At 40.1% G+C, this 23,359-nt stretch overlaps 1 protein-coding gene across 11 annotated transcripts in view; it reads left to right on the forward strand.

The window, feature by feature from the left end:
- Positions 1-23,359, forward strand: part of cast (calpastatin) — a 194,597-nt gene that overhangs the window by 166,841 nt on the left and 4,397 nt on the right. For 9 of the 11 annotated variants that reach the window (XM_069891947.1, XM_069891984.1, XM_069891939.1 and 6 more), the window contains 10 exons: positions 665-724; positions 2,307-2,396; positions 3,376-3,468; positions 5,499-5,552; positions 9,357-9,482; positions 15,709-15,765; positions 17,840-17,929; positions 20,363-20,458; positions 20,829-20,879; positions 22,173-22,268. In XM_069891947.1, coding sequence (XP_069748048.1) covers positions 665-724; positions 2,307-2,396; positions 3,376-3,468; positions 5,499-5,552; positions 9,357-9,482; positions 15,709-15,765; positions 17,840-17,929; positions 20,363-20,458; positions 20,829-20,879; positions 22,173-22,268 — 813 coding nt within the window. The remainder of the gene's footprint in view (positions 1-664; positions 725-2,306; positions 2,397-3,375; positions 3,469-5,498; positions 5,553-9,356; positions 9,483-15,708; positions 15,766-17,839; positions 17,930-20,362; positions 20,459-20,828; positions 20,880-22,172; positions 22,269-23,359) is intronic. The other 2 variants (XM_069891956.1, XM_069891995.1) reach the window with 2 other exon arrangements.

Here is a 23,359-nt window from a genome sequence, read left to right on the forward strand (position 1 = left end):
CCAAAGGGCCTTTTTCTGTGCCTTATTGTTCTGAGGCACAGTTGGTGCAGCGTTTATCACAACCCCTTAACAGCGTCAGTGATTGGGACCAGGGTTTAACTCCCATGTTGTCTGTAAGGACATTGTCCATGTTGTCTGTGAGGACTTTGTCCCCATGTCTGCATGGGTTTTTCCCAGCGGCTCCAGTTTCCTTCCACCCTTTAAAACGTACCAGGGGTGTAGGTTTTGGGGGTGTAAATGGGTGGCACAGGCTCGTGGGATGAAGTGGCCTGTTACCATGCTGTATGCCTAAAATTTTTTTTTTTAAAATGACTGCCCTTTAAGAACTTAAGATATGACATAATTTACAACTGCAAAATGCTGGCAGTAGTGCAAATCTACATTAGTGGCATGCTTCACATAATCGAGGGCATCGACTAATTAAATCTCCTGTGCTTTTGCATTGGAATTGCAAATTCACACATCCTTGATGCACCGATGAGAATCTGTGTGTGTGATCCTCATGGCACTGGATTAGTGCTCCAATCAGTCCTCTGCCAAAAATCATGAGTAGATGCTTAGTCTCCTCTTTTCGTTTGCTGCCAGCAGCCAGCAAGACTGACAGAGCGTCAGGACAATTAAAAAGGGAACATCACTAGAAATGGCCTTTTCTTTTTTTGTACAGGATCCCCCGCTGAAAGCTTCAACAGCTACTTCCGTGTGTGCAAGTCAAGGTGGTCCTAAGGTAAATGACAAAGCATTGTGTAAAAGGTCAAATATGAGCATTTTTGAAAGATCAGTCAGGTTCGTGGGTTATGGTTTCATTTATAAAGGGTGGGGGAAAAAACTGGCAATATTTAAAAGGATTTTCTTTTAGATTACACATCTACAGATTCAACATACAATTTGAAGAAGGTGTTTGTTTTTAGTCTTTTTTACTTTCTGTCTTGAATTTACTTCCAAAAATTCTCACCTGATTACGTGCACCAATAGGGAATCTTGGTTAGGAGAGTTTTCTTTTACAAACCATGGTCCTGACACCCATTGGAAGGGTGGATAGTATGCAGTTTATTAGAAGAGTGTCTGCTGAATTTCACAGCAGGGAGGTTCTTTCTCCTTCTGCCAGGATTGAGGGCTGCAGCTGTGAGGTATGGGCCCAGAGAGAGTGAGTGTATGGAATAGATTTTCATGGCCCACGCTGCAGCTCTGGATTTTTAAAGGGTGAGAGACGGGTGGCAAGGTAGCAAATCGGGCATGACTAATGGTTGAGATGAGGGGCAGAATGCAGATACAAGTGATGGGCACTTGGTCATAACAGAGCCGAAGGGGATGATTGTGGACTTCACCAGAGCATGATCCAGTCCTCATCAAGGGCTCAGTAGTGGAGTGGGTCAAGGACTTCAAATTCCTGGGTGACATCTCTGAGGATCTGTTCTGAAGCCTCTATGTTGATGCAATCATGAAAAGGGCCCACCAATGGCTATATTTTGTGAGGTGTTTGTGAAGAGTTGGTATGTCAGCGAAGACTCAAACTTCAGCAGATGTACCATGGAAGCATTTTGCCTGGTGCATCGGTCTACTATGGCAGGACAAGAGAAAAACCCCAAGAGGGTTGTTAACTCAGCCTGCGACATCATAGGCACCAAACTTCACTCCATCAAGGACATCTATAAGAGGCAGTGCTTTAAGAAAGCAGCCTCTCTCCTCAAGGACCCCCAGCACCCTGGCAATGGTCCTTCCAGAATGCTACTTCTGTGCCATAAAACCCAGATTTGGAAATCCTTGAAATATGATATCATCAACCTATTTATTTATTAATAATGTTATTTACAATAGTTTTAAAGTTTTTTTTTAAAATGCTTCTGAATGTCCAAAACAGTGAAATCTGCTTTAGGAGGTACAGGAGCCTAAAGATGAAGACTCAGTGGCACAAGAACAGCTTATTCCCCTCTACCATCAGATTTCTGAATGAACAATGATCCAAAGACTCTGCCTCAGGCAGAGTTTGCCCTATGAGGCTGCCGCAAAACAACAAATTTTGTGACTTGTTCATGACAATAAATTCTGATTCTGCAGCCGCGTCTTGATGATGGGTTGTGGCTGGTGAGCCAGGTTAAGGAAGGTTGTTCATGATGAGCAGTTTAGGGCTTCAGGATAAGTCTGATTAGCCATCACAGCAGGGGCTAGGAAGTCCAGAACTCAGAGCTTTGTGTCTGGTTTCTGGAGTAGGAATATCCTTTGCACCGCACATTTAGCAAATAGTTTCATTGCTGATAGTTCAGGTGAAGTTTTACTGGAATTTGAAATCTGCATTTTATTCTTTAAAGGAGAAAGGTGCCTTGGACAAACTTGCCGAAACCCTTCCTTCAGAGGCACCTGACAACTCAGCTCCAAAATATGCTGGGCCCGCAGTGAAGGTAAAACTTAATTGTTTGTTTCCGACTTTGAATCACAACACCAAATGTTGGTGCATTTCTTGTCAGTGGGAAAAAAATACAATGTGGCTTGAAATCAATCTGTTCCAGCAATGTCAGTGTGTAACTATTTTCACAGTATTTTTAATGCAAATATGCTTTTTATTCTTCCTACTGACAGTAACTTTCGTGACTCCACTATAGTTTCTTACGATCCATTTTGTTTGAAACAAGTCTGTTAAAGTCAAGCATGACCTAAAAAGTAAAGGATAGGATATGGACATCAAGAGGGATGGTTAATTTGAGGAGAGATAGCAGTTTCACAGACAATACCTGAGGAGCAGGAGCAGCTGACTAAAATAATACTTAAATTTGAACCAGATCTTGTGTAGAACATGCATTTCATGATAAACCTGAAGATCAAGATTAGTTCTGCGTATGGAGAAGCCTGAAAGAAGATTTCACTGAATGAACAAAGGAATATGATTGTAGCAACAGAAACAACAAAATGAAAGAGTTAAATGTCGGTGATGAAAAGGTTTATATCAAAGCTAGTATTGAACAGATAAGCCGAACAAGCTCAAATAAGTGTAGGTCCACATATTACGAATGAGGGAATAAAAGTAGTGGTTATAATAAACGAGTGGAGAAATCCAAGACTTTGTTGCAAACAGAGGACAAGAGTTTCAGAGATATAAACGTTCAAACTCCAGACTTCATTTGTAGAAAAGCATAAATGTTGCCAACTTTCAGCCAAATGATCATGTTGTTATTTGATTTCCTTGGCCACTTTTCTCCCATATCTTTCACCTTGGGTTATTTATAGTCTTTGCATCAATTGGCAATAGATGTTTGAAGGCAGTTTATGATTCAGCATCATTGATTGCCTAAATGTTGATTTATTTAGCTTCACATTCTCTGGGGCAACTTCTATGGAAGTTCAAGTATAAAAATGTACATTTGATATTTTACACATTTTCAGGAATCCAATTCTTCCAAGAAGGCTGAACTTGTTGGGGAAACTGAAGAATCCATACCCCCTGATTACAGATTTACTGAACCAGCTGATCCAAAGGTTTGGTCCAATAATAAGTCAACAAAAATGTAATAATTTACTGCTTTCAAAATAATGCAATGAACTCAATTTCCTGTTCATCCTCAATTGTTGTCTGTAGTCCCTGCTAGTGTACAGGCACTGGTCTGAAAGCAAAGGGACAATTTCATTGGGCCACCAGTCCTTGGAAGAGGCCAGCAGGCTGCAGCAAAGAGTCGGCCCCAGAGGTTCCACTTCTTTCCCCCTGCCTCGCATGTCCCTGATGGACGTTATGAGAGAAGGCACACTAGATTTGGAGCTTTGGATTGTGAAGCAGATTTCACTGTTTTGGACATTCAGAAGCATTTAAAAAAAAACTTTAAAACTATTGTAAATAACATTATTAATAAATAAATAGGTTGATGATGACATATTTCAAGGATTTCCAAATCTGGGTTTTATGGCACAGAAGTAGAATTCTGGAAAGACCAGCCATTGCTGCTGGACACCAGAGCAGTGTCCGACACTCAACAAGTCTAGACTTAAAGTGGGCATGCCCAAGTCTGGGGCTTTTGTCAACATGACTGAAAGTCAGCAAATTCATTTCAAATTAGTGACAGGCAGAAATGTTGATTCTCTGTGTAGAACAGATTGAAAACCATTCACAATAAAAAAAAACTCCAGTAATTATGCTACAGCCGCAGCAGAAATAATCCTTAAGGCACAATTACAGAAGTCTTAACATTAAACTATTATTGTAAACAAAAGTCAGAATACATTAAAACATTCCACTCATTAAACCTTTCATTACCAAATGCAGTATCTAATCAAGTAGGCTTTACACTTCATACGATGTTTACACTGCATCAGTTTTTCACTAACATGATCTTTCCTCTTTGGCTTGGCTTCGCGGACGAAGATTTATGGAGAGGTATGTTCATGTTTGCTGCAGGCTCGTTGGTGACTGACAAGTCTGATGCGGGACAGGCAGGCGCGTTTGCAAGGGAAAATTGGTTGGTTGGGGTTGGGTGTTGAGTTTTTCCTCCTTTGTCTTTTGTCAGTGAGGTGGGCTCTGCGGTCTTCTTCAAAGGAGGTTGCAGCCCACCGAACTGTGAGGCGCCAAGATGCACGGTTGGAGGCGATATCAGCCCACTGGCAGTGGTCAATGTGGCAGGCACCAAGAGATTTCTTTAAGCAGTCCTTGTACCTCTTCTTTGGTGCACCTCTGTCTCGGTGGCCAGTGGAGAGCTCGCCATATAACACAATCTTGGGAAGGCGATGGCCCTCTATTCTGGAGACGTGACCCACCCAGCGCAGTTGGGTCTTCAGCAGTGTGGATTCGAAGCTTGTAGACTCTGCCAGCTCGAGTACTTCGATGTTGGTGATGAAGTCATTCCAATGAATGTTGAGGATGGAGTGGAGGCAGCGCTGATGGAAGCGTTCTAGTAGCTGTAGGTGATGCCGGTCGAGGACCCATGATTCGAAGCCGATCAGGAGCGTGGGTATGACAACGGCTCTGTATAGGCTTATCTTTGTGTGTTTCTTCAGGTGATTGTTTTTCCAGACTCTTTTGTGTAGTCTTCCAAAAGCGCTATTTGCCTTGGCGAGTCTGTTGTCTATCTCATTGTCGATCCTTGCATCAGATGAAATGGTGCAGCCGAGGTAGGTAAACTGGTTGACCGTTTTGAGTTCTGTATGCCCGATGGAGATGTGGGGGGGGCTGGTAGTCATGGTGGGGAGCTGGTTGATGGAGGACCTCAGTTTTCTTCAGGCTGACTTCCAGGCCAAACATTTTGGCAATTTCTGCAAAACAGGACGTCATGCGCTGGAGAGCTGGCTCTGAATGGGCAACTAAAGTGGCATCATCTGCAAAGAGTAGTTCACGGACAAGTTGCTCTTGTGTCTTGGTGTGAGCTTGCAGGCGCCTCAGATTGAAGAGACTGCCATCCGTGCGGTACTGGATGTAAACAGCGTCTTCATTGTTGATATATTGTGCTTAAACAGCCATGTTCAGTTCTAAATGATATTGTTATTGGATGAAAAGTCTTATTGAATTTCTTTCTTTGTAATAGGATAAAGGCAAAACTAAACCAGTCTCCTCCACTAGTTCAGGAACCAAACCAAAGGTAATAGAAAAGATGAAATTAAAGTTTGTGATTCCTTCATAGAACATTACAGCACAGAAAACAGACCATTTAGCCCATATAGTCTCAGTTGAACCTCGTCCCAATGACCTACAACAATATCATAGCCCTCCATGCCCCTCCCATTCATGTACCCATCAAAATTTTTCTTGTGGGAAAATTGAACCCGCATTCACCCTTATAGCTGACATCTCATTCTACACTCCCACCACTATCTGTGTGAAGAAACTCCCCCTAAATGTTCTCCTACACCTTTCCCCTTTCACCATTAATGAAATGTGTAAGTCTGGAGATGCTGTGATTGAAGTAAAAACATATCAAAATGCTGGAGGAACTCAGCCAGTTTTTCAGCGTCTATCGAAGATTAAGATATGTTGCTGACCATTCAGGCCTGAGCCCTTCTTCAAGGAATAAGCAAAGAATAAGCAGAATGAGCAAAGACCAAGAAAGCTCAGAATAGGGAGAGGAGTCCTGACCAACAAAAGTTGTTAATTGCATGAGAGGTGAGAAATTATTTTGTCTGTGTGAAGGGAGGCAGGGAAAAGGGAGAGAGACAGAGATGGGGGATAGGTTGGGGGGGGTGGGTTTAATGAAATCCAGAGAAGTTGATATTAATGCCATCTAGTTGGACGGTGCCCAGTTGGAAATATTGCAGTTCATGAGGCCACGGACCGATATGTCAGCAAGGGACTGGGACAGGGAACTGAAGTGGGTGGCCACTGGAAGATCCATGCTATTGCGGAGGACAGAGCCAAGATACTCAACAAAGCCATCTCCTAGTCTGCGCCCAGTCTATCTGATCTAGAGGAGACCACAGCGAGAGCACCGGATGCAATAGATGACCCCTGCGGATTCACAAGTGAAATGTTGCTTCACTTGGAAGGACTGTTTGGGGCCCTGAACGGTGGTGAGGGAGGAGGTATAGGAGCAAGTTGAGCATCTCCTGCATTTACAGGGGTAGGTGCCAAGGGGATAATTGGTGGGAAAGGAGGAGTGGACAAAGGAGTTATGGAGGGAGCAGTCCCTGCGGAAGGTGGAGCCAACTATGTGTCTAGTGGGATCATGAGGTAGATGGTGGAAATGTTGGAGGAAGATATGTTGGATGTGGAGGCAGATGTAGTGGTAGGTGAGGACAAGAGGAATCCTGTCCTTGTTTTGCGTGGTGGCCATTGGGGGCCAGGGCAGATGTGCAAGTGGTGGAGGATATGCAGGTGAGGACGGAGTTGATGGTGGTAGAGGGAAAGCCATGTTGTTAAAGAAGATATCTATGCCCCTCATAATTAATTTTTTAAATTTAAATTTAGACATACCAGGCCATTTCAGCTCTCGAATTTGTGCCACCCAATTTACGTCCATTTAACCTACAACCCCCAGTACGTTTTGAAGAGTGGGAGGAAACCAGAGCCCCTGGGGGAAACCCATGTAGACACAGGGAGAACGAACAAACACCTTACAGACAGCGCAGGATTCGAACCCCGAACCCAATTGCTGGAGATGTAAAGGTGTTACACTAACCACGCCACATCAAGTTTGTATACCTCTATCAAATCTGCCCTCCCTTCTCACTCCAGGGAATGTATTCTCCAAGAGCATTAAGAATGCTAAAGGAGCTGCTCACACTAACCATCCGAGACTCTTTCATGTATAAAACAATATTTATTTATTTAATTGTATAGCTGAAATACTTGTCTGCATGTTTTTCACTGAGGACCAGAGAACGGTGTTTCATCAGGTTGTACTTGTACAATCAGATGACAATAAATGTGACTTAAAGTCCTAACCTGTTTAACCTTTGCCTGTAACTCAGTTCCTGAAATCCTGGCAACATCTGAGTAAATATCTGCACCCTTTCTTACCTGTGATACCACTTTCAGGGAATTATGTATCTGTTCTCAGATCCCTCTGTTCTAACTGCACTCCTCACTTACCGTGTATGTCCTACATTGGTTTGTTTTTCCAAAATGCAACACCTCACACGTGTCTATTAAATTTCATCTGCCATTTTTCCACTGGTCCAGAACCCTCTGCAAGCTTTGAAAGAATCCAATGTTTGTGTTACCTGCAAACTTGCTTATTCAATTTCCCACATTATCATCCAGATCATTGATATGGACGACAAACAACAATGGTCCCAGCACTAATCTTTGAAGCACACCAGTAGTCACAGGCCTCCAGTCTGAGAAGCAATCATCCACTACCACTCTCTAGCTTCTCCCGTATGGCCAATGTCGAAACCAGTTTACTGCCTCACCATGAATACTGAGCATCTGAACCATTCTGACTAACTTCCCATGTGGGTCCTTGTCAGAGGCCTTACTAAAGTCCATGTGGACAACATGTACTTTCCTTGAAAAACTCTATACGAATGGATAAACATGATCAGTCCCTCCTATTCAAATACTTGTATATCCAATCTCTTAGTACGTCTTCAAGTAAACTTCTACAGAGCACTATTACATCTGTCTTGGTTCTCCTCATCCTGAACATCAGTGTTATCCCTAACCCCTTATTTAGTGCTGGGGAAAGGGGGTTAACACCAATTGTTCTAGCTATTGTATAAAATTGGAAGACACCCATGTTCACTTTTGGGAGAAGTAAAACTTATGTTATTAATTTTTTTTTATCTGATGAGAAAGCAAATGATGAAATACTTGGAACATGAGGAATGGAAGCAAGCAGTAAAAGTAATTCGGCCCATCAAAACTCGTTCATTCTTATCATCTCCAACCATTTTAATTCAGCAACGAGCCAGCTGAACAATTCTTTTTGTACATGGATCTTTTTCTGATTTTCATCCTCCATGCGGTTTTGCACGCAATAATACACATGGCTATTTAAACCTGATGTACCCTTTCCTGCATGGCATTCACAGGTATTACTCATTCTCTAACAATTGGGTCATATGACATGCAGATTTAAGAGAAAGGAGAAATTCCGAGGTTAGGGTAAATTGCCACTAATATATCTTGCCTTCATTAGTGCTTTGTTGCTGAGGGCTTGCAGGTGATATTTTATGTTAGAACATAGAAATCTACAGCATATACAGGCACTTCAACCCACAATGTTGTACTAACCTAATAACCTCAATTTCCCTATTGCATCACCCTCCATTTTTCTCAGTTCTGTGCACCTATTTAATAGTCTCTTCAAATATTCTTCTGTACCTCTCTCAACCACTGTTGCCAGCAGACATTCCATACCCCCACAACTTCCTGTGAAAAACATCCTCCTGTACTTTCTCCCAAGCATCTTAAAACTATGGCCTCTCAGGTTAGCCATTTCAGCCCTGGGAAGAAAGCTGCTAGCCATCACATTATCAATGCCTCTCATCGTCTTGTACATCTCTTTTCAGGTTATGCCTCACACTGTTGCTCCAAGGAGAAAAGACCAAGTTCACTCAACCTTTCCTCATAAGGCATGCTCTCCAATCCATGCAATATCCTTGTAAATCTCCTCTGTACCATCTCTGTAGGATCCACATCTTCCCTGTAATGAGGTGACCAGAAATGAACATAATATTCCAAGTGGGGTCTAACCAAAGTCTGGTATAGCTGTAACATTACCTCGCAGCTTTTGAACACGATGCCATGGTTAATGCTGGCCCACACACCATACACCTTCTTATCAACACTATCAATCCATGCAGCAGCTTTGAGTGGAGCGTCCTATGGCCACGGACCCCAAGATCACTCAGTTCATCCAAACTGCTCAGTCTTCCCATTACCATTGTATGTTCTTGAAATATTTTCAGTCTGGGCTAACTGCTTTTATTTATTGTTATCGTAGACCATGGCAGAAGATGACGTCCTGGAGTGTCTGTCAGCTGACTTTGTCCAGAGTTCTTCAGCAACAATTTCAAAATGCCCACCTGTAGTTTCTGACTCAGCAGTACCTCCCTCTCTGCAGCAGCAGGTATGAGTCCTGTTTTAGCAATGGAAAGTATTGTTGCTTTGCTGCTTTTTCAGTCTTAATAGTAAATGACCATACTTAATCCCAGCCATTGAGGCTGATCTTGCATTCAATAGGTACATGATATTAATCAACAGTGCATGAATTGTAAATGACAAAAATAAATCAAGAATATGGGAACGTGATTTGAATATTACGTTTTCAGATGAAGATTTGTTTTCTACTCTTAGCTTGATTAATGATTCCTCATTTTGTGCAAGGCATTGTTTATTACAATTTAAGGTGGTACATAGAATACACTCGTCCAAATTCAAATGATCTTGCTTTTATGCAGATGTTGATCCACTATGTGAGAAGTGTAAAATTTTTGAAGGTTTATTGATCCATATGTTTTGGGAGTGCCCAAATTGAGGAAGAGTTTGGGATAAAATTTTTTCAACGATTTTAAGATCAAAATAGAACCATGGCCTTTAATTGCTTTGTTTGGTTTTTCTTGTGAACCGGATATACCTCTGTCTGCATCCCGGGAGAAAGTTTTAGCTTTTATCCTGTTGATAGCCAGACGAGCAATTTTAATAAAATGGAAAGATGACTTCATCTGCTGATACACAGAGGTCACATGATGTCATGTCCTATTTAAGCTTGGAGAAAATTAGATACAACATTAAAGATTGAAAGTTTCAATTTGAAAATATGTGGGGCCCAACCCCCCCATAGATCATGATTGGCAGATTTAAGAAGTTTGGATGCTCTGGTATTCTCTGTCTAATGTCTGAAGGCCACTATTTGATCAATATCTTTACATCCTTTTCTACAAGGTAATGTTGATTAGAGGGAAGGGGGGAGATTAGATTCAGTTTGAGGTTTTTTTTGTTTCTTTTTTCTTTTTTTAGAATAACTTGTTAAATTTGGGTTTTATTATGGTTGTCTTGGATCATATCATTAAATTAGACAGAATTTACCCTTTGTTTAGACCAGGGGATAGTCTAATGTAGTTTACTTGGTTTCTATCCAGAATTATTTTTAAGAAATATTGTTAAGTAAATAAATATGGAGAGGTTTTATAATTACATTTATATTATTTTGTGATATGTATATGAAATGACCTGTTACTTGTATATCAGTAGACTTTGTATGTATGATTTATATGTTAAACTCAACAAAATATTTTAGAAAAGATAGTAAATGACCAAATGTAGATTTTTTTTAAGCTGAGTTTTGTACGGTAGAAATGCTATCTTTATTTATTGAGAAAGGTGACAATATTTTTAGTGTATTGTGAAGAAATCATAATCGACATACATTTGGTGTGCTCAGTGGATGTTGCAATCAGGTGACATGAAAAAAAATGTTTTAAAAAATGCAAGTGCATTTTGGTAGATAAATTATGAACATGTTTTACATCTTTAAGACCAAATTTAAGAAAAAGTATTCCATGTTGTTAAGGGACATGAGAGGAAAAGCTATGATTTCTCTATGAGCAAGATTCCAGAAATAGCTGAAATTAGTTGACTTTGAGATGAAGTGTCAGTCCTACGTGGCACAGGCAGTGTGTTAATGAATGAAACCTCAAATTCACTCAAACCCAGTGCAGGAACCAAAAGCAAAAGTTACTGTGGTTGGGTGGGGGGAAGAGAGAGAGAGAGAAAGAATTGTGTGTTTTTTTTATATGCTATTTTTAAGAAATCGTATTTTTAAAAACCATAGATGCACGCATCTAAATTGTTTCCAATTGGGAAAAAATTCAGAACAGTGTACATATGTAATTATAAGTCAGGTTATTTTTAAAGTTATAGAGCAATCTTTTAAAAATTCTTTATTTCCACAAAATACCTTGTACAATGAGGAAGAATTCATTTGCAAACAGATCACAGGTTATCTCGAACATTCCTACAGACAGGATAGAGAATTAGAATGAAAAGGAAGACAGTTAGTACGAGGCAAGAGCAGCATCAGAGCTCTGAATGGAGATCAATCAGGAGCCCGATGGCCATTGGGAAGTTATCATCTTTAAGCCTAATTGTGCTTACTTTTATACTCTTCAGCCTTTTCCCTGAAACAGAAAAAAAAATAGTAGTAAAAAACACTTAAACAATTATAACATATGGGTAATTGAAAAAGATTTTTTTTTAAAGTCAATATACTATACTACAAATTTTACCCGCTTCCCTTCTGAAATTATCTGGTACGTACCAATAATTTCATGACCAGTAAAAGAAACCACAAACTCTCAAAACAAGATCCAAATGGTCTTATAAATTATGAAAATAATTAATAAAAGGACCCCATAAGTTGAGAACATTTAAATCCGTTTCAGTAGAAGAACATCTGATTTTTTTTTTCTTCTTAAGTTAGACAGCCATTGAGTATAAGTAGGAGGGCCAGCATCTTTCCATCTCATCAGTATTGAACGTTCACCAATAAGGGAGTCAAAAGGAGATGACATGGAATTAGGACATAGTTAAATCCAAATCAGTTGATCCAAAATGGGCAATTATAGCATTAGGTATCAGATTCACATTGAGGAATAGAGATGAGGTATGAAAGATAACTTCCCAAAAAATGGAAAAAGAGAAAGAAAACCAAAACCGACTCAGGACAATGTAATACTGGATCTCCTGTTAGGGAACGAGCTAAGTCAGGTATCAGACATTAATGTTGGAGATCCAATTGGGTCTAGTCATCATAATTCTGTTAGTTTTAAGGTAGTTTTCGGGAAGAGCAAGGAGGGACCTAAAGTTGAGGTTCTGGATTGGAGAAGAGCAAATTTTGAAGGAATAAGAAGGGATTTGGGGAGTATTGAGCGGGACAGGATATTTTCAGGTGAGGGTGTAAATGAAAAATGGAGGATATTCAAAAAAGAAATTTTGAGTAGTTATGTCCCAGTGAGGATCAAAGGGAAGGCTGGAAGTCATAGGGAGGCTTGATTTTCGAGGAATATTGGAAATTTGGTGAGGAGAAAAAGGGAGGTGTACAAGAGGTATAAAGAACAGGGAGCTGACAATTTGAAGGAGGACTACAAGGAGTGTAGAAGGAATCTTAAGAAAGAAATTAGAAAGGCCAAAAAAAGGCACGAAGTGGCTTTGCCAGACAGAGTAAAAATAAATCCAAAGGGTTTCTATAAGTACATTAAAAGTAAAAGATTAGTGAGGGATAAAATTGGACCCCTTGTAGATAGTGAGGGTAGGCTGAGTGAGAAGTCAGAGGAAATGAGGGAAATTTTGAATGATTTCTTTGCCTCGGTATTCACTAGGGAAAAAAATATTGAACCAGTTGAGGTAAAGAAAAAGAGTGGGGAGATCATGAAGCATATAAGGATAACTGAGGAGGTAGTGATGGCTGTGTTGAAAAAGATAAAGGTGGATAAATCTCCGGGACTGGACAAAATATTCCCAAGGACACTCAGGGAGGCTAGTGGACAGATAGTGGGGCCATTAACAGAGATATTTAGGACGTCACTGGCCACGGGGGTAGTGCCAAAGGATTGGAGGGTGGCGCATGTGGTTCCGCTGTTTAAGAAAGGGTCTAAATGTAAACCTGGGAATTATAGGCCCGTGAGTCTGACGTCGGTGGTGGGCAAGTTGATGGAAAGTGTTCTGAGGGATGGTATTTACAAATATTTGGAGGTACAGGGTTTGCTAGGGTGTAATCAGCATGGTTTTGTCAGGGGTAGATCATGCTTGACAAACCTGATTGAGTTTTTCGAGGGGGTTACAAAAAAGGTTGATGAAGGGAAAGCTGTGGATGTTGTCTATTTAGACTTTAGTAAAGCTTTTGACAAAGTTCCCCACAGGAGGTTAGGAAAAAAGGTGGAGGCATTAGGTATAAATGAGGAGGTAGTGAAATGGATTCAGCAATGGTTGGATGGGAGGTGTCAGAGAGTAGTGGTAGAAAATTGTTTGTCCAATTGGAGGCCGGTGACTAGTGGAGTTCCTCAGGGATCGGTCCTCGGTCCACTATTGTTTGTTATATATATTAACGATCTGGAAGTGGGGGTGGAGAATTGGATAAGCAAGTTTGCGGATGATACAAAGATTGGTGGTGTTGTGGACAGTGAGGAAGATTACCGTAGATTAAAAGGTGATTTAGGATGGCTGGAAGAGTGGGCTGAGAAATGGCTGATGGAATTTAATACAGATAAGTGTGAGGTGTTACATTTTGGAAAGGCAAATCTAAATAGGTCATATGCATTAAATGGTAGGCTATTGAGATGTGCAGAGCAACAAAGGGATTTAGGAGTTGTGGTAAATAGTACCCTCAAGGCTGATACTCAGGTAGATGGTGTGGTGAAGAAGGCATTTGGAATGTTGGCCTTCATAAATCGGAGTATTGAATTCAAGAGTAGGGAGGTTATGATGAAATTGTACAAGGCATTGGTGAGGCCAAATTTGGAGTACCAAATTATAGGAAAGATATAAACAAAATAGAGAGAGTGCAGAGAAGGTTCACGAGAATGTTGACAGGATTTCAAGGTTTGAGTTACAGAGAAAGGTTGTGCAGACTGGGGCTTTTTTCTCTGGAGCGTAGAAGATTGAGAGGGAACTTGATAGAGGTGTTTAAGATTTTAAAAGGGACAGACAGAGTAAACGTGGATAGGCTTTTTCAATTAAGAGTGGGGGAGATTCAAACTAGAGGGCACGGTTTAAGATTGAAGGGGGAAAATTAAAAGGGGAACATGAGGGGAAATTTCTTTACGCAAAGGGTGGTAGGGATGTGGAATGAGCTTCTGACAGACGTGGTCAAGGCCGGATCATTGGTTACATTTAAGGAAAGACTGGATAGTTACATGCATAGGAGAGGACTGGAGGGGTATGGACCGGGTGCTGGTCAGTGGGACTAGGAGGGTGGAGATTTGTTACGGCATGGACTAGTAGGGCCGATCTGGCCTGTTCTGTGCTGTAAGTGGTTATATGGTTATATGTAATAAAGGTCTGTCACATTTTCAGGAAATGCTAGAGTAAAGCAGTAAGTATAACTGATGTGAGTTCTTGCAGCAGGTTGAGTTCTTGCAGCAGGTTGAGTTCTTGCAGCAGGTTGTTGGGGTGGCATGTCACCTATGGGTGTTCCAGATCTGGGGTGAGGAGTGCTACGAGACAAATGGTTACTTAAACAAGATTTGCCTTTAATTATATTTAAACATGAAAACAGAATCACATTTTAACTTATCACTATTGACTTAACTAACCTAACTTAACCCCTTCTAATTCTAAGCACATGTAGGCTTTGGTGCTTGAAAGGTAAATGGTTACTGCTCAGGAAGGTTCTTGTCAGTTTTCAGAGAGATATTTGTTATTCGCTGGACACCCACAACTGATACCTTTTTAATCAGCCACTTCAGTGTCTTGCCGAAGAAATTGCCCGCACAGGCTTCTCCAGATGATAACCTTTCTTTCAGGTCACCAAATGTGCCTTTTTGTTTCTCTTATTCCAAGTGAAACATTAGACAGCCAGTCCTCTCCTCTCTTGCATAAACCACAAAGCTGAATTAAGCATTCACAACCCATCTTCCAAATGGGGTTTTCCACAAGCTTGCCAGCTTGTTTTGTTCCAGTCCCAGCTGCTGCTGTTGACTAAAAATGTAGAACTGATATCTCTTTCTCTCTCTCTCTCACTCTCTCTCTCTCTCTCTCTATCTCCCTCAGAAAGTCTGTAAGACCACATGACCCTCCTAGAACAGCAAGTTCCACTCCAGACAGAATGCAGCTCCGACAGGTTCTTTCATCTGTTGCCTTTTTGTAAACAATAATCCATTAGTGAAGTCTCGTGGGTACTCTCCAAAGCTTTTGCAAAGGCTCTGGGGCCGACATAGAGCAGAGCTCTATTATTTTAAATAAGATCTGTTTTAAAGTGTTTGTATGTAACCTACTCTAACAAACATGCCCAAATTTATCTCCCAAAAACATATCTATGCACTCTGTCGCAGGGGCTCACCAGGACCTCCATGCTGTGTTGATGAGAAAGCAGAAGCCTCCATCTCTTGCTTTTCCTGTGGGTGCAGTCAACCACTTTGCTTTAGTGATTAGTGTAAACATCATCCTTTAAGACAATTACTATACATTGTGTTGCATGTAACAAATCTTAATTGTATTATTTGTGTGGGTGTCACTCTTTTACAACCAGTGTAATATATATGGTGATAGAAATGATTTAATATATTAAAAAAAACCATTTCTAACACCTAAAAAGTAGCAAAGTTGAAATTAGTAATTGGAATTTTTTTTTCATCAAGGCACCTCTGCAACCTTCAAAAGCTGCCTCAGTATCTGCAAGTAAACGTGATACGAAGGTAATTGGTGAAAATGTTCCAGTTCATTGACACATGGTAACTGGTACAGTGAGAAGGGTTTTTCGACAAGCAGTCTTGCACACCGACTTTATCGTACGTAGAACCGTTCAAAGTAGTGAGGCAATAGCACAGTTGCAGAGCTATGGACCAGAATGAGAAAGATAACAAGCGCAGTGTGAGAGTACTACAGAGGGGTTTGTTCAGTGCCTGATGGCTATGGGGAAGAAACTGTCCCATTGGTGCACAATTTCACTCTTGAACCCTCTCCCCGATGGAAAGAGGGAGATGACCGTGTGTCCAGGTGACAGTTTCTTCTCTCACACTGATGTTGCTCAACTGCGGAGTTCCTCTCGCAGGTTGTGTTTTGCTCTTTAAGTATGTTGACTGTCTTAGGCAGTGGGAGGTACAGATAGAGGAGAGAGATCCTTTTGTAGATGTCATGAGCATTTTCCTGTCTGTAACAGAAACTGGAATTACCCTGTGATATCTTAATTAGCATTCCCACAATTTAAAACTTGAGGGCCAATCCCATCTTTTTCCACAACTAATTTGAAACTTATGAATTATGGTCACTGTTCCCAAAGTGTCCTCCCTCTGACTCACCAGCCACTTGCCCTGCTATATTTCCATAGAGAAGGTTAAGTGTGGCCCTTCTCCATTTCGGCTTTAAAACCTCTCCTGTATATACAGTACTGAACAAATCCTGCCTCATTGAATCCCTATCCCTAAGGCAGTCCCAGTCATTTTGAAGGAAGGTGAAATCACCTACTACTGCAATCCTACTATCTCTATACCCATCTGTGATTTCCTAGCTCCATTAGTTCCCACTTACTGATGGGGAAATCTGTTGTATAATCACATCAAAATGATCATTCCTTTCTTATTTCTATCCCCAGGAATATCCTCTCTAAGTACAGCAATGATCTTTTCCCTGGGCAACACTCATCCCCAGTTCTGCCATGCCAGAAACATTGAGAGCCCAGCACTTTGACATACCTGTTCTGCCCACCCTTCAATCATGTCTCTGTAATAACTATCATATCACTTTCTTATGAATTCATCTGCCTTACCTGTGAAGCTTCTTGCATTCAAGTAAATGTATTTGAGCCTATCAGACTTTCCTCCATCCTGGCCTGGCCTGCCTACTGAACTTTTAACTCTATATTTTCTTCAACTCTCTTATTTTTGGACTACTCGGGCATGTACTGTGTTGCAATGTTCTGTTGTAATAGCATAAGCAATTTTAGTCTGCGCGTCACTTTCATACAGGTTCTGACTCTTCCAGTTTCTTTTTTTTTAAATTGGAATGAGATCTCCTCCGGTCCCCTATAAATCTCAAGGAATTAAAAGTTCTGCTCACTTCACATCCTCCATTGTGGTATTTTAGATGAAGCGTTCCTTTGGAAAAATGTCCAATAGCACAAGATTGCTGGATTACAAAAAACTGTCCTCAGTTCATCCAAACAAAGCCTCAAGATGTGGAAACAAATGTTTAATTTGTCCATAAAAGCATTAAAATTGGGTGGAGGAGGACTGAAGGAGATTCTGTGCATGGAATTGAGATTAGGCCTGAGATTGACCCAAATTTTCCCATTCAGCAGGAATTGCATTGAAACTGCTCACATCTCTCATTAGCTTAGATGGATTTTCCAAGTGTGTACTCATCTTAATTGTGAATGTTTGGTAGAAATCCTTTGGTAGATATCAATCAGCTTTTAAAGGAATGTTACACCTTCATTGGTGTGGATTAAATAAAATTTGAGCCCAAAATAGAAGGGAAAAGATAATTTCAAACGATTTAACTTGCTAACAGTGCACTTGACTCAATATGTGGGTATTTTCCAACAACTTTTATTGCAACATGACTTTTTTTCCTAAATAAGGTCACCTGTATTTCTGTCCTTTTAACTGTTATGATCCAAAATAATATATCACAAATCAGTGAAAATGTTCCACATTTCCAAAGCAAACACATTAAGTGTCAAAAGCTTTTGAGTAACTTTTTTTCTGGCCTAAAACATAATTCACTATTGTCAGAATATGTTTCTAATGAGATTTATCATTACTTTCAAAGGATAAAGATGCATTTGACCTGCTTGCCGACACCCTTCCATCAGAAGCACCAGACGATACAGCTCCCAAGTATACTGGTCCTCCAGTGAAGGTACTGTAACAATGATAATATTTGGGATAATTTGGTAAGATTTAGAGTAGGTTACATACATGCACACATTTTAAAACAGATCTTATTTGAAAGACTGAAGATCTCTGGAGAATGTAAACACATTCACAAGTAGGTGTTAATTGAACTGACGTCATAAAATAAATGACCATTGTTTGGAATTGGAGCCAGGATAGCTACAAGTACCTTTCCACAGGGGGTTTACAGGAAGGTCAATCCTGGGTTTTGTTTATCTAACAAGAGCTTGAGGAGAAGAAAGAACTCTTGTTGTTTGCTGAAGAAGGTGGGGGTTTTGCTGGAAGTTCAGTTGGAGAGGGAGGGAGGGAGGGAAAGAAGAGAAGCCCTCTCAGCTTGTGTGTGTGTGGGTGACACTGAAAAGCAGTTGAACAGTGCAAGACAGGAAGAGCTGGTTGAAACTGATGAAAAATTCCAAAAGCAGTGGATGGCTGGAAGTGCTATCTGTCTGATGTTTCTTTTGGAATAAGAGGAATGCAACTCAGTGGTTGCTTGAAGAAAGAAATTACCATCTGGAAAACCCTGATGGGGAAAGTTTCATCAGCGAGACATTGAGGTGACTAATGGTGGTACCTCAGTTGTGGAAATCCTGGAACAACAAATCTCTCTCTGCAAACCCTACAAGAACCTTCCTGAGTGGTAAACATTTACCTTTCAAGCACCAAAGCCTGGTGAACTTTTATATATGTTGAATTCGGTACACAGTATAAGAATTACCTGCATCCAGAGAACTTGGAAGAAGAAGTGAGATTGAACTGTGAACCAAAGAACTTTTCTTAAATTCACACACACATTACATACACGTGCGCTTAGAATTAGAAGGGGGTTAGTTAAGTATAAAGTTAAATTAAAGTTTGATTCTATTTTCATGTTTAAGGTTAATTAAAAATAACTTTTGTTTTAAAAACCACTTGCCTTGGTGAATGTCTATTGCTGCTGGGTTTTGAGGTCCTTTGGGCTCCTAACAGTGCAAATTAAAGTCTCTCCCCAAACTTTCAACCCTTCCCATCACTGTTTTTGTCCTGTTTCTTGGTGGTGATCTTCATCCTCTGCATGAAGATATTTTGTTTGTAACATTGTCCTGCCCTAACTCCACTGATAACAGTGTAACACTAATAGTATTGGTATAACCTATTATTAATTTTACTACAAATTTTGCAGTTGACTAGTTTAGAAAGTATTTAATTGATTGTAAATTGATATAATAAGATTTCTTGTGTATCCAACAGGAATAATCAATAGTATTTTTAACATTCACTTTAAACCACCTTTAGAAGTTTTACCATGAAAAAGAAAATATAGATCAAGATAATGAAAGAGACAACAAAAACTTGGTCAATGATCTGTAATTTAGGAAGCAATATGGAGTAGAAGGAGCAATAAATCATTTTATATGGGAATACCAGAGCAGGTGACCCATTCAGAAAAAAAACACACGGTAAAATGGAGAGGATATAAAGAATAGGGACACAAATGGAATGAAGAGGAAGTTCTATGCAAAGCCACCTGGAGGAGATACATTGCCTATGATTGCGTAGCCAAGACTGGAACAAACCTAAGTTGGGGAGCAGGGGTTGTCCTCTGTATTGGTCAAGAGAAGGGAAGTGTTACTTCATTATATCAAAAGCTGGAAGATGATCAGAAATAGTTATGAAGATGTTTTTGTGGGTGTGTACAGGGTTGCTTTTGGCCTGTAACACGGCAGAGATTCAAAAGTAGATCGGTGGAGAATGACAGAGCTGCACATCTAGGAATCATTTGATTTTGCTTGGAGGTAACAAATACATTCCAGAAAATGGGATTTAGGGGCAATTCATGAAAACGTTATTTGTGTTGTTTATCCACAAGGACACACAGCTTGGCGAGCTGGGATTGTGTCTGTAATTTTCCAGTTTTTTCCAGCAGGTAGTTTCATTTTGTTTACACAAGGTAGTTGTGACTAAGGCTTTATATTATCAGGGAGTTCTAAAGTGTAACCACATGAAGTTGTTAACCCTTTGTTCCTCAGGGTTGTTGGGATCCCTTAATGGTTAAATATTGTAGCTCTAATCATAATGATTAAAGCTGTTGAATGTCAGAGATCTGTATCTGTCACTATGGGAGATGATGGAGATTAGAACAGGAGCAATGATAAACTTGGGAGAGAGTGTTAAATTGTGTCAAATTATAAACCTGTTGTATTGAAAGAAATGTAACCACTCTAGCTGTGGCTGGGCATAGGTATCCCCTTTCACATTTGTATCAACGTACTGTACCAATTGTGTAGAAAGATTGAATAATAACCTAAATGCTCAGTAGGCTTAGTTAGCCCTAGTAAAAGTTTTTGATGCACAATACAGGGTTGGTAGAACTCCCTATTTCTGCAAATTTTTAAATTGTTTTTTTTTGTCATATTTTCAGGAATCTGATGTTTCCAAGAAAAAGGGAGAACGTGTGGGGGAAACGGAAGGATCTATCCCTCCTGATTACAGATTTACTGAGCAAGCTGATCCAAAGGTGTGGTCCAATGAGTAAAGTATATTGTCAACAACTGTTTCTATAGAAAATTAGTTAAAAATATCACTCTGTGCACACAGGTGGAAAAGTGTATAAAAAAAAATCTTTCCTAACAATGATACAACAGAAGAAATTATATTAAAATAATTTGCAAAATAGGTTCCATTGGTTCATCCAGCAAAAATATTTTTGTAAGTTCAACCTGCTAATCAATGAGTTTCACAATCATGTGTATCTGTAATATTTAAAAAGGAGTGATTTTCCTTTGAGTAACCAAAGTAATTTATCATTTTATTTCTGTTTTCCCAACTAATTTTTATTCTGAATGCTCAAATACAAATCTGATTTTTGGTTGTTTTTTTTTGGATAGGATAAAAGTAAACTGGCCTCTTCCTCTGCTGGTCCAGGAGCTAAACCAAAGGTAAAGGTGATATAAAATGTGTTCAGTTGTGGTAACCTCATTACAGGAAGATTGTAGAAGCTTTAAAGAAAGGTGCAGAAGAAATTTACCAGGATGTTGCCCAGACTGGAGAAGATGTTTTAATGAAGAAAGGTTGAGAGCTAAGGCTTTTCTCTTTGTAGCATTGAAGGATGGGAGGTAATAAGATTATGTGGGGCTACGATAGGGTTGATAACCAGCACATTTTTCTTGTATTTGCTTTCTAGCCAACACCAGGGGTCATCTGCTTAAGTTGAGGATGATGTCAAAGATGTGTTTTTTTAGACTGAGAATGGTGGGTGCCTGGAATGTACAGTCAAAGGAGAATGTGCAAATTGGAGATCAGGTGAAGCCGGGTTTGTGAGCAATAATTCTACAAACCATGGCCTCACTATTCAGATTACAGGCCTCCATATGGTTATTGTGATAAAGGCTAGTGATGGAAGGTCATGGTCTCACCTCAGTATCAGAATCAAGAGTGATATGCCACTTATTATTTTAGATTGGAGAATGCAATGATTCTCCCCGACTTACCATAATTCTGCCCAAAATATCATTTGTATTTTGAAATGGACACAAGTCGGAATTTTCTCTGCGCACGTGGAGTAAATAAGTCTTAAAGCAAACGTTTCATTAGCTGAACTTGTCGACATCTTGGAGTACATAGGCTGGGCACGGCCTATGTGGTGTGTTTGTGTATTGGCACATGTGTGAGAGTTAAGTGACCCAACAATATTGAATTCTCACCCTTAATTCTTGTGCATGCATCAACCGACCCCACTATGCATGCGTACAGGATCAAAACAGCCGCGCCCAGCCTATGGACACCGACTAACAAGGTAAGTATGCACATTTTGGCTCTTACACGCCCTGTATCCCTGTTATAGTTTGTCAAATACAACACAAACCGCATAAATTTTATTTTTTCTTATTTTAAAAAAATATTCAGTTGTATGCGCGCATGGATGAAAGTCACAAGTCGGGGAGTGTGTGATATTTCATCCTTGTGTTTGGCAAAACAAGAAACAGATCAAAGTACATAAAAAATGAAAGTTAAAGTATTCCACAGCTTCCATTTTAACATTGCCCCTTCAATTTTCCTGTCCTTCTAACATAAGGTTTTTTTGAAATTTTGGAGAAAGGTAGTTTAGCTTGAAGGCACTTGCATTTTGCCTTCTACCAAAGAGTGGAACTGAATCAGCTTCATCTTTATATTGCTGTGTACCTTGAATCTCTTGTATCTGAGATGCATTAAATTATTGCTTTTATTGACAGTTAATGACAAACGACGAAGTAGTAGATAGCCTTTCATCAGATTTCAGCCCTTCTTCAGCTTCGCATTCTGTGACACAGATCTCCAAACAGAAAGAGGTAGGGCTCATGGCTGCTGTTCAGTGTATATTCAATTTTCATCATCTTTTCAAACATTCTAATGCTTTCTGCACTTCTATATGATAAATTAATTCTTAGATATATATAAAATGTAATTAAAGCACTTTTTTCAATGGCAGGAATATATTTGTAAGGGCTCAGAATTAATATATTAGCATCTGCAGATTTTCTTGTTTAGCAACAAATAGTTTGTGGTGGATGATACGCCATCATAATTAAATAATGAGACCACACCTGATGTTGTCAGCCCGTGAAAGGTATTTATTACAGTGTTATCAGGCTTGATATAGACAGACAACCTGACCTGGCGTCATGACATCTGAAGTGCTTCTGACCTCCTGACGTAGTACGTTGAGTAGGCCAGGGCTTCTCAGTAGACCTACAGATGCTGCTGAGTCGCTATGCCCCGTGGCTGTAGTGACTGGTTGCCAGTAGATAGGAGGCTGTTGTGTTTAAGACAGGAGCTGTGAGTGCTGGTTCTGCTCACCTTCTCCAAGTGTACCACTACAAGTTTGTATTTCAGTGTGTAATTATACAAAATATATTGTCACCCTAAATTTAGTTAGCCTTGATTCTGAGATGGTGCATTTCATGTTCCAGGCCAGATGGTCATGACATAGATATCAGATTGCAAAAACATCCCTCATATTCTCTACTCCTTTTCCCCTTACTCTTTTGTCTCTTTGGGTCTTTTGTCACATTAGCACTGCAGTACAGAGTCAGTCCCATCAACACATTTAGTCCATGCTGAACTGCACCTCATGCCAATGACTGACGACATCCCTCCCATCCACCTCTTCTGCTGGCAGCTCATTACACACTCTCACCACAGTGTCCCCTAATTCATCCAGCCTCTTGGAAATAAAACATTCTTGCATTTACCTCTACCAGATCTTGCTCATTCTCTGACATTCCAGAGAATAAAGTCCCAATCTATTCAACTTTTCCTTATAACTCAGTTCTTTAAGCCTCAACAACATAAATTTTCTCTGCACTTTTTCAATATCTTTCTTGGAGTTAGGTGACCAAAATTGTACACCATACTCCAAATTTGACTTCACTAATCTCTT

The sequence above is a fragment of the Narcine bancroftii genome, chromosome 1 (assembly GCF_036971445.1).
Source record: "Narcine bancroftii isolate sNarBan1 chromosome 1, sNarBan1.hap1, whole genome shotgun sequence".
Lineage (NCBI taxonomy): Eukaryota > Metazoa > Chordata > Chondrichthyes > Torpediniformes > Narcinidae > Narcine > Narcine bancroftii.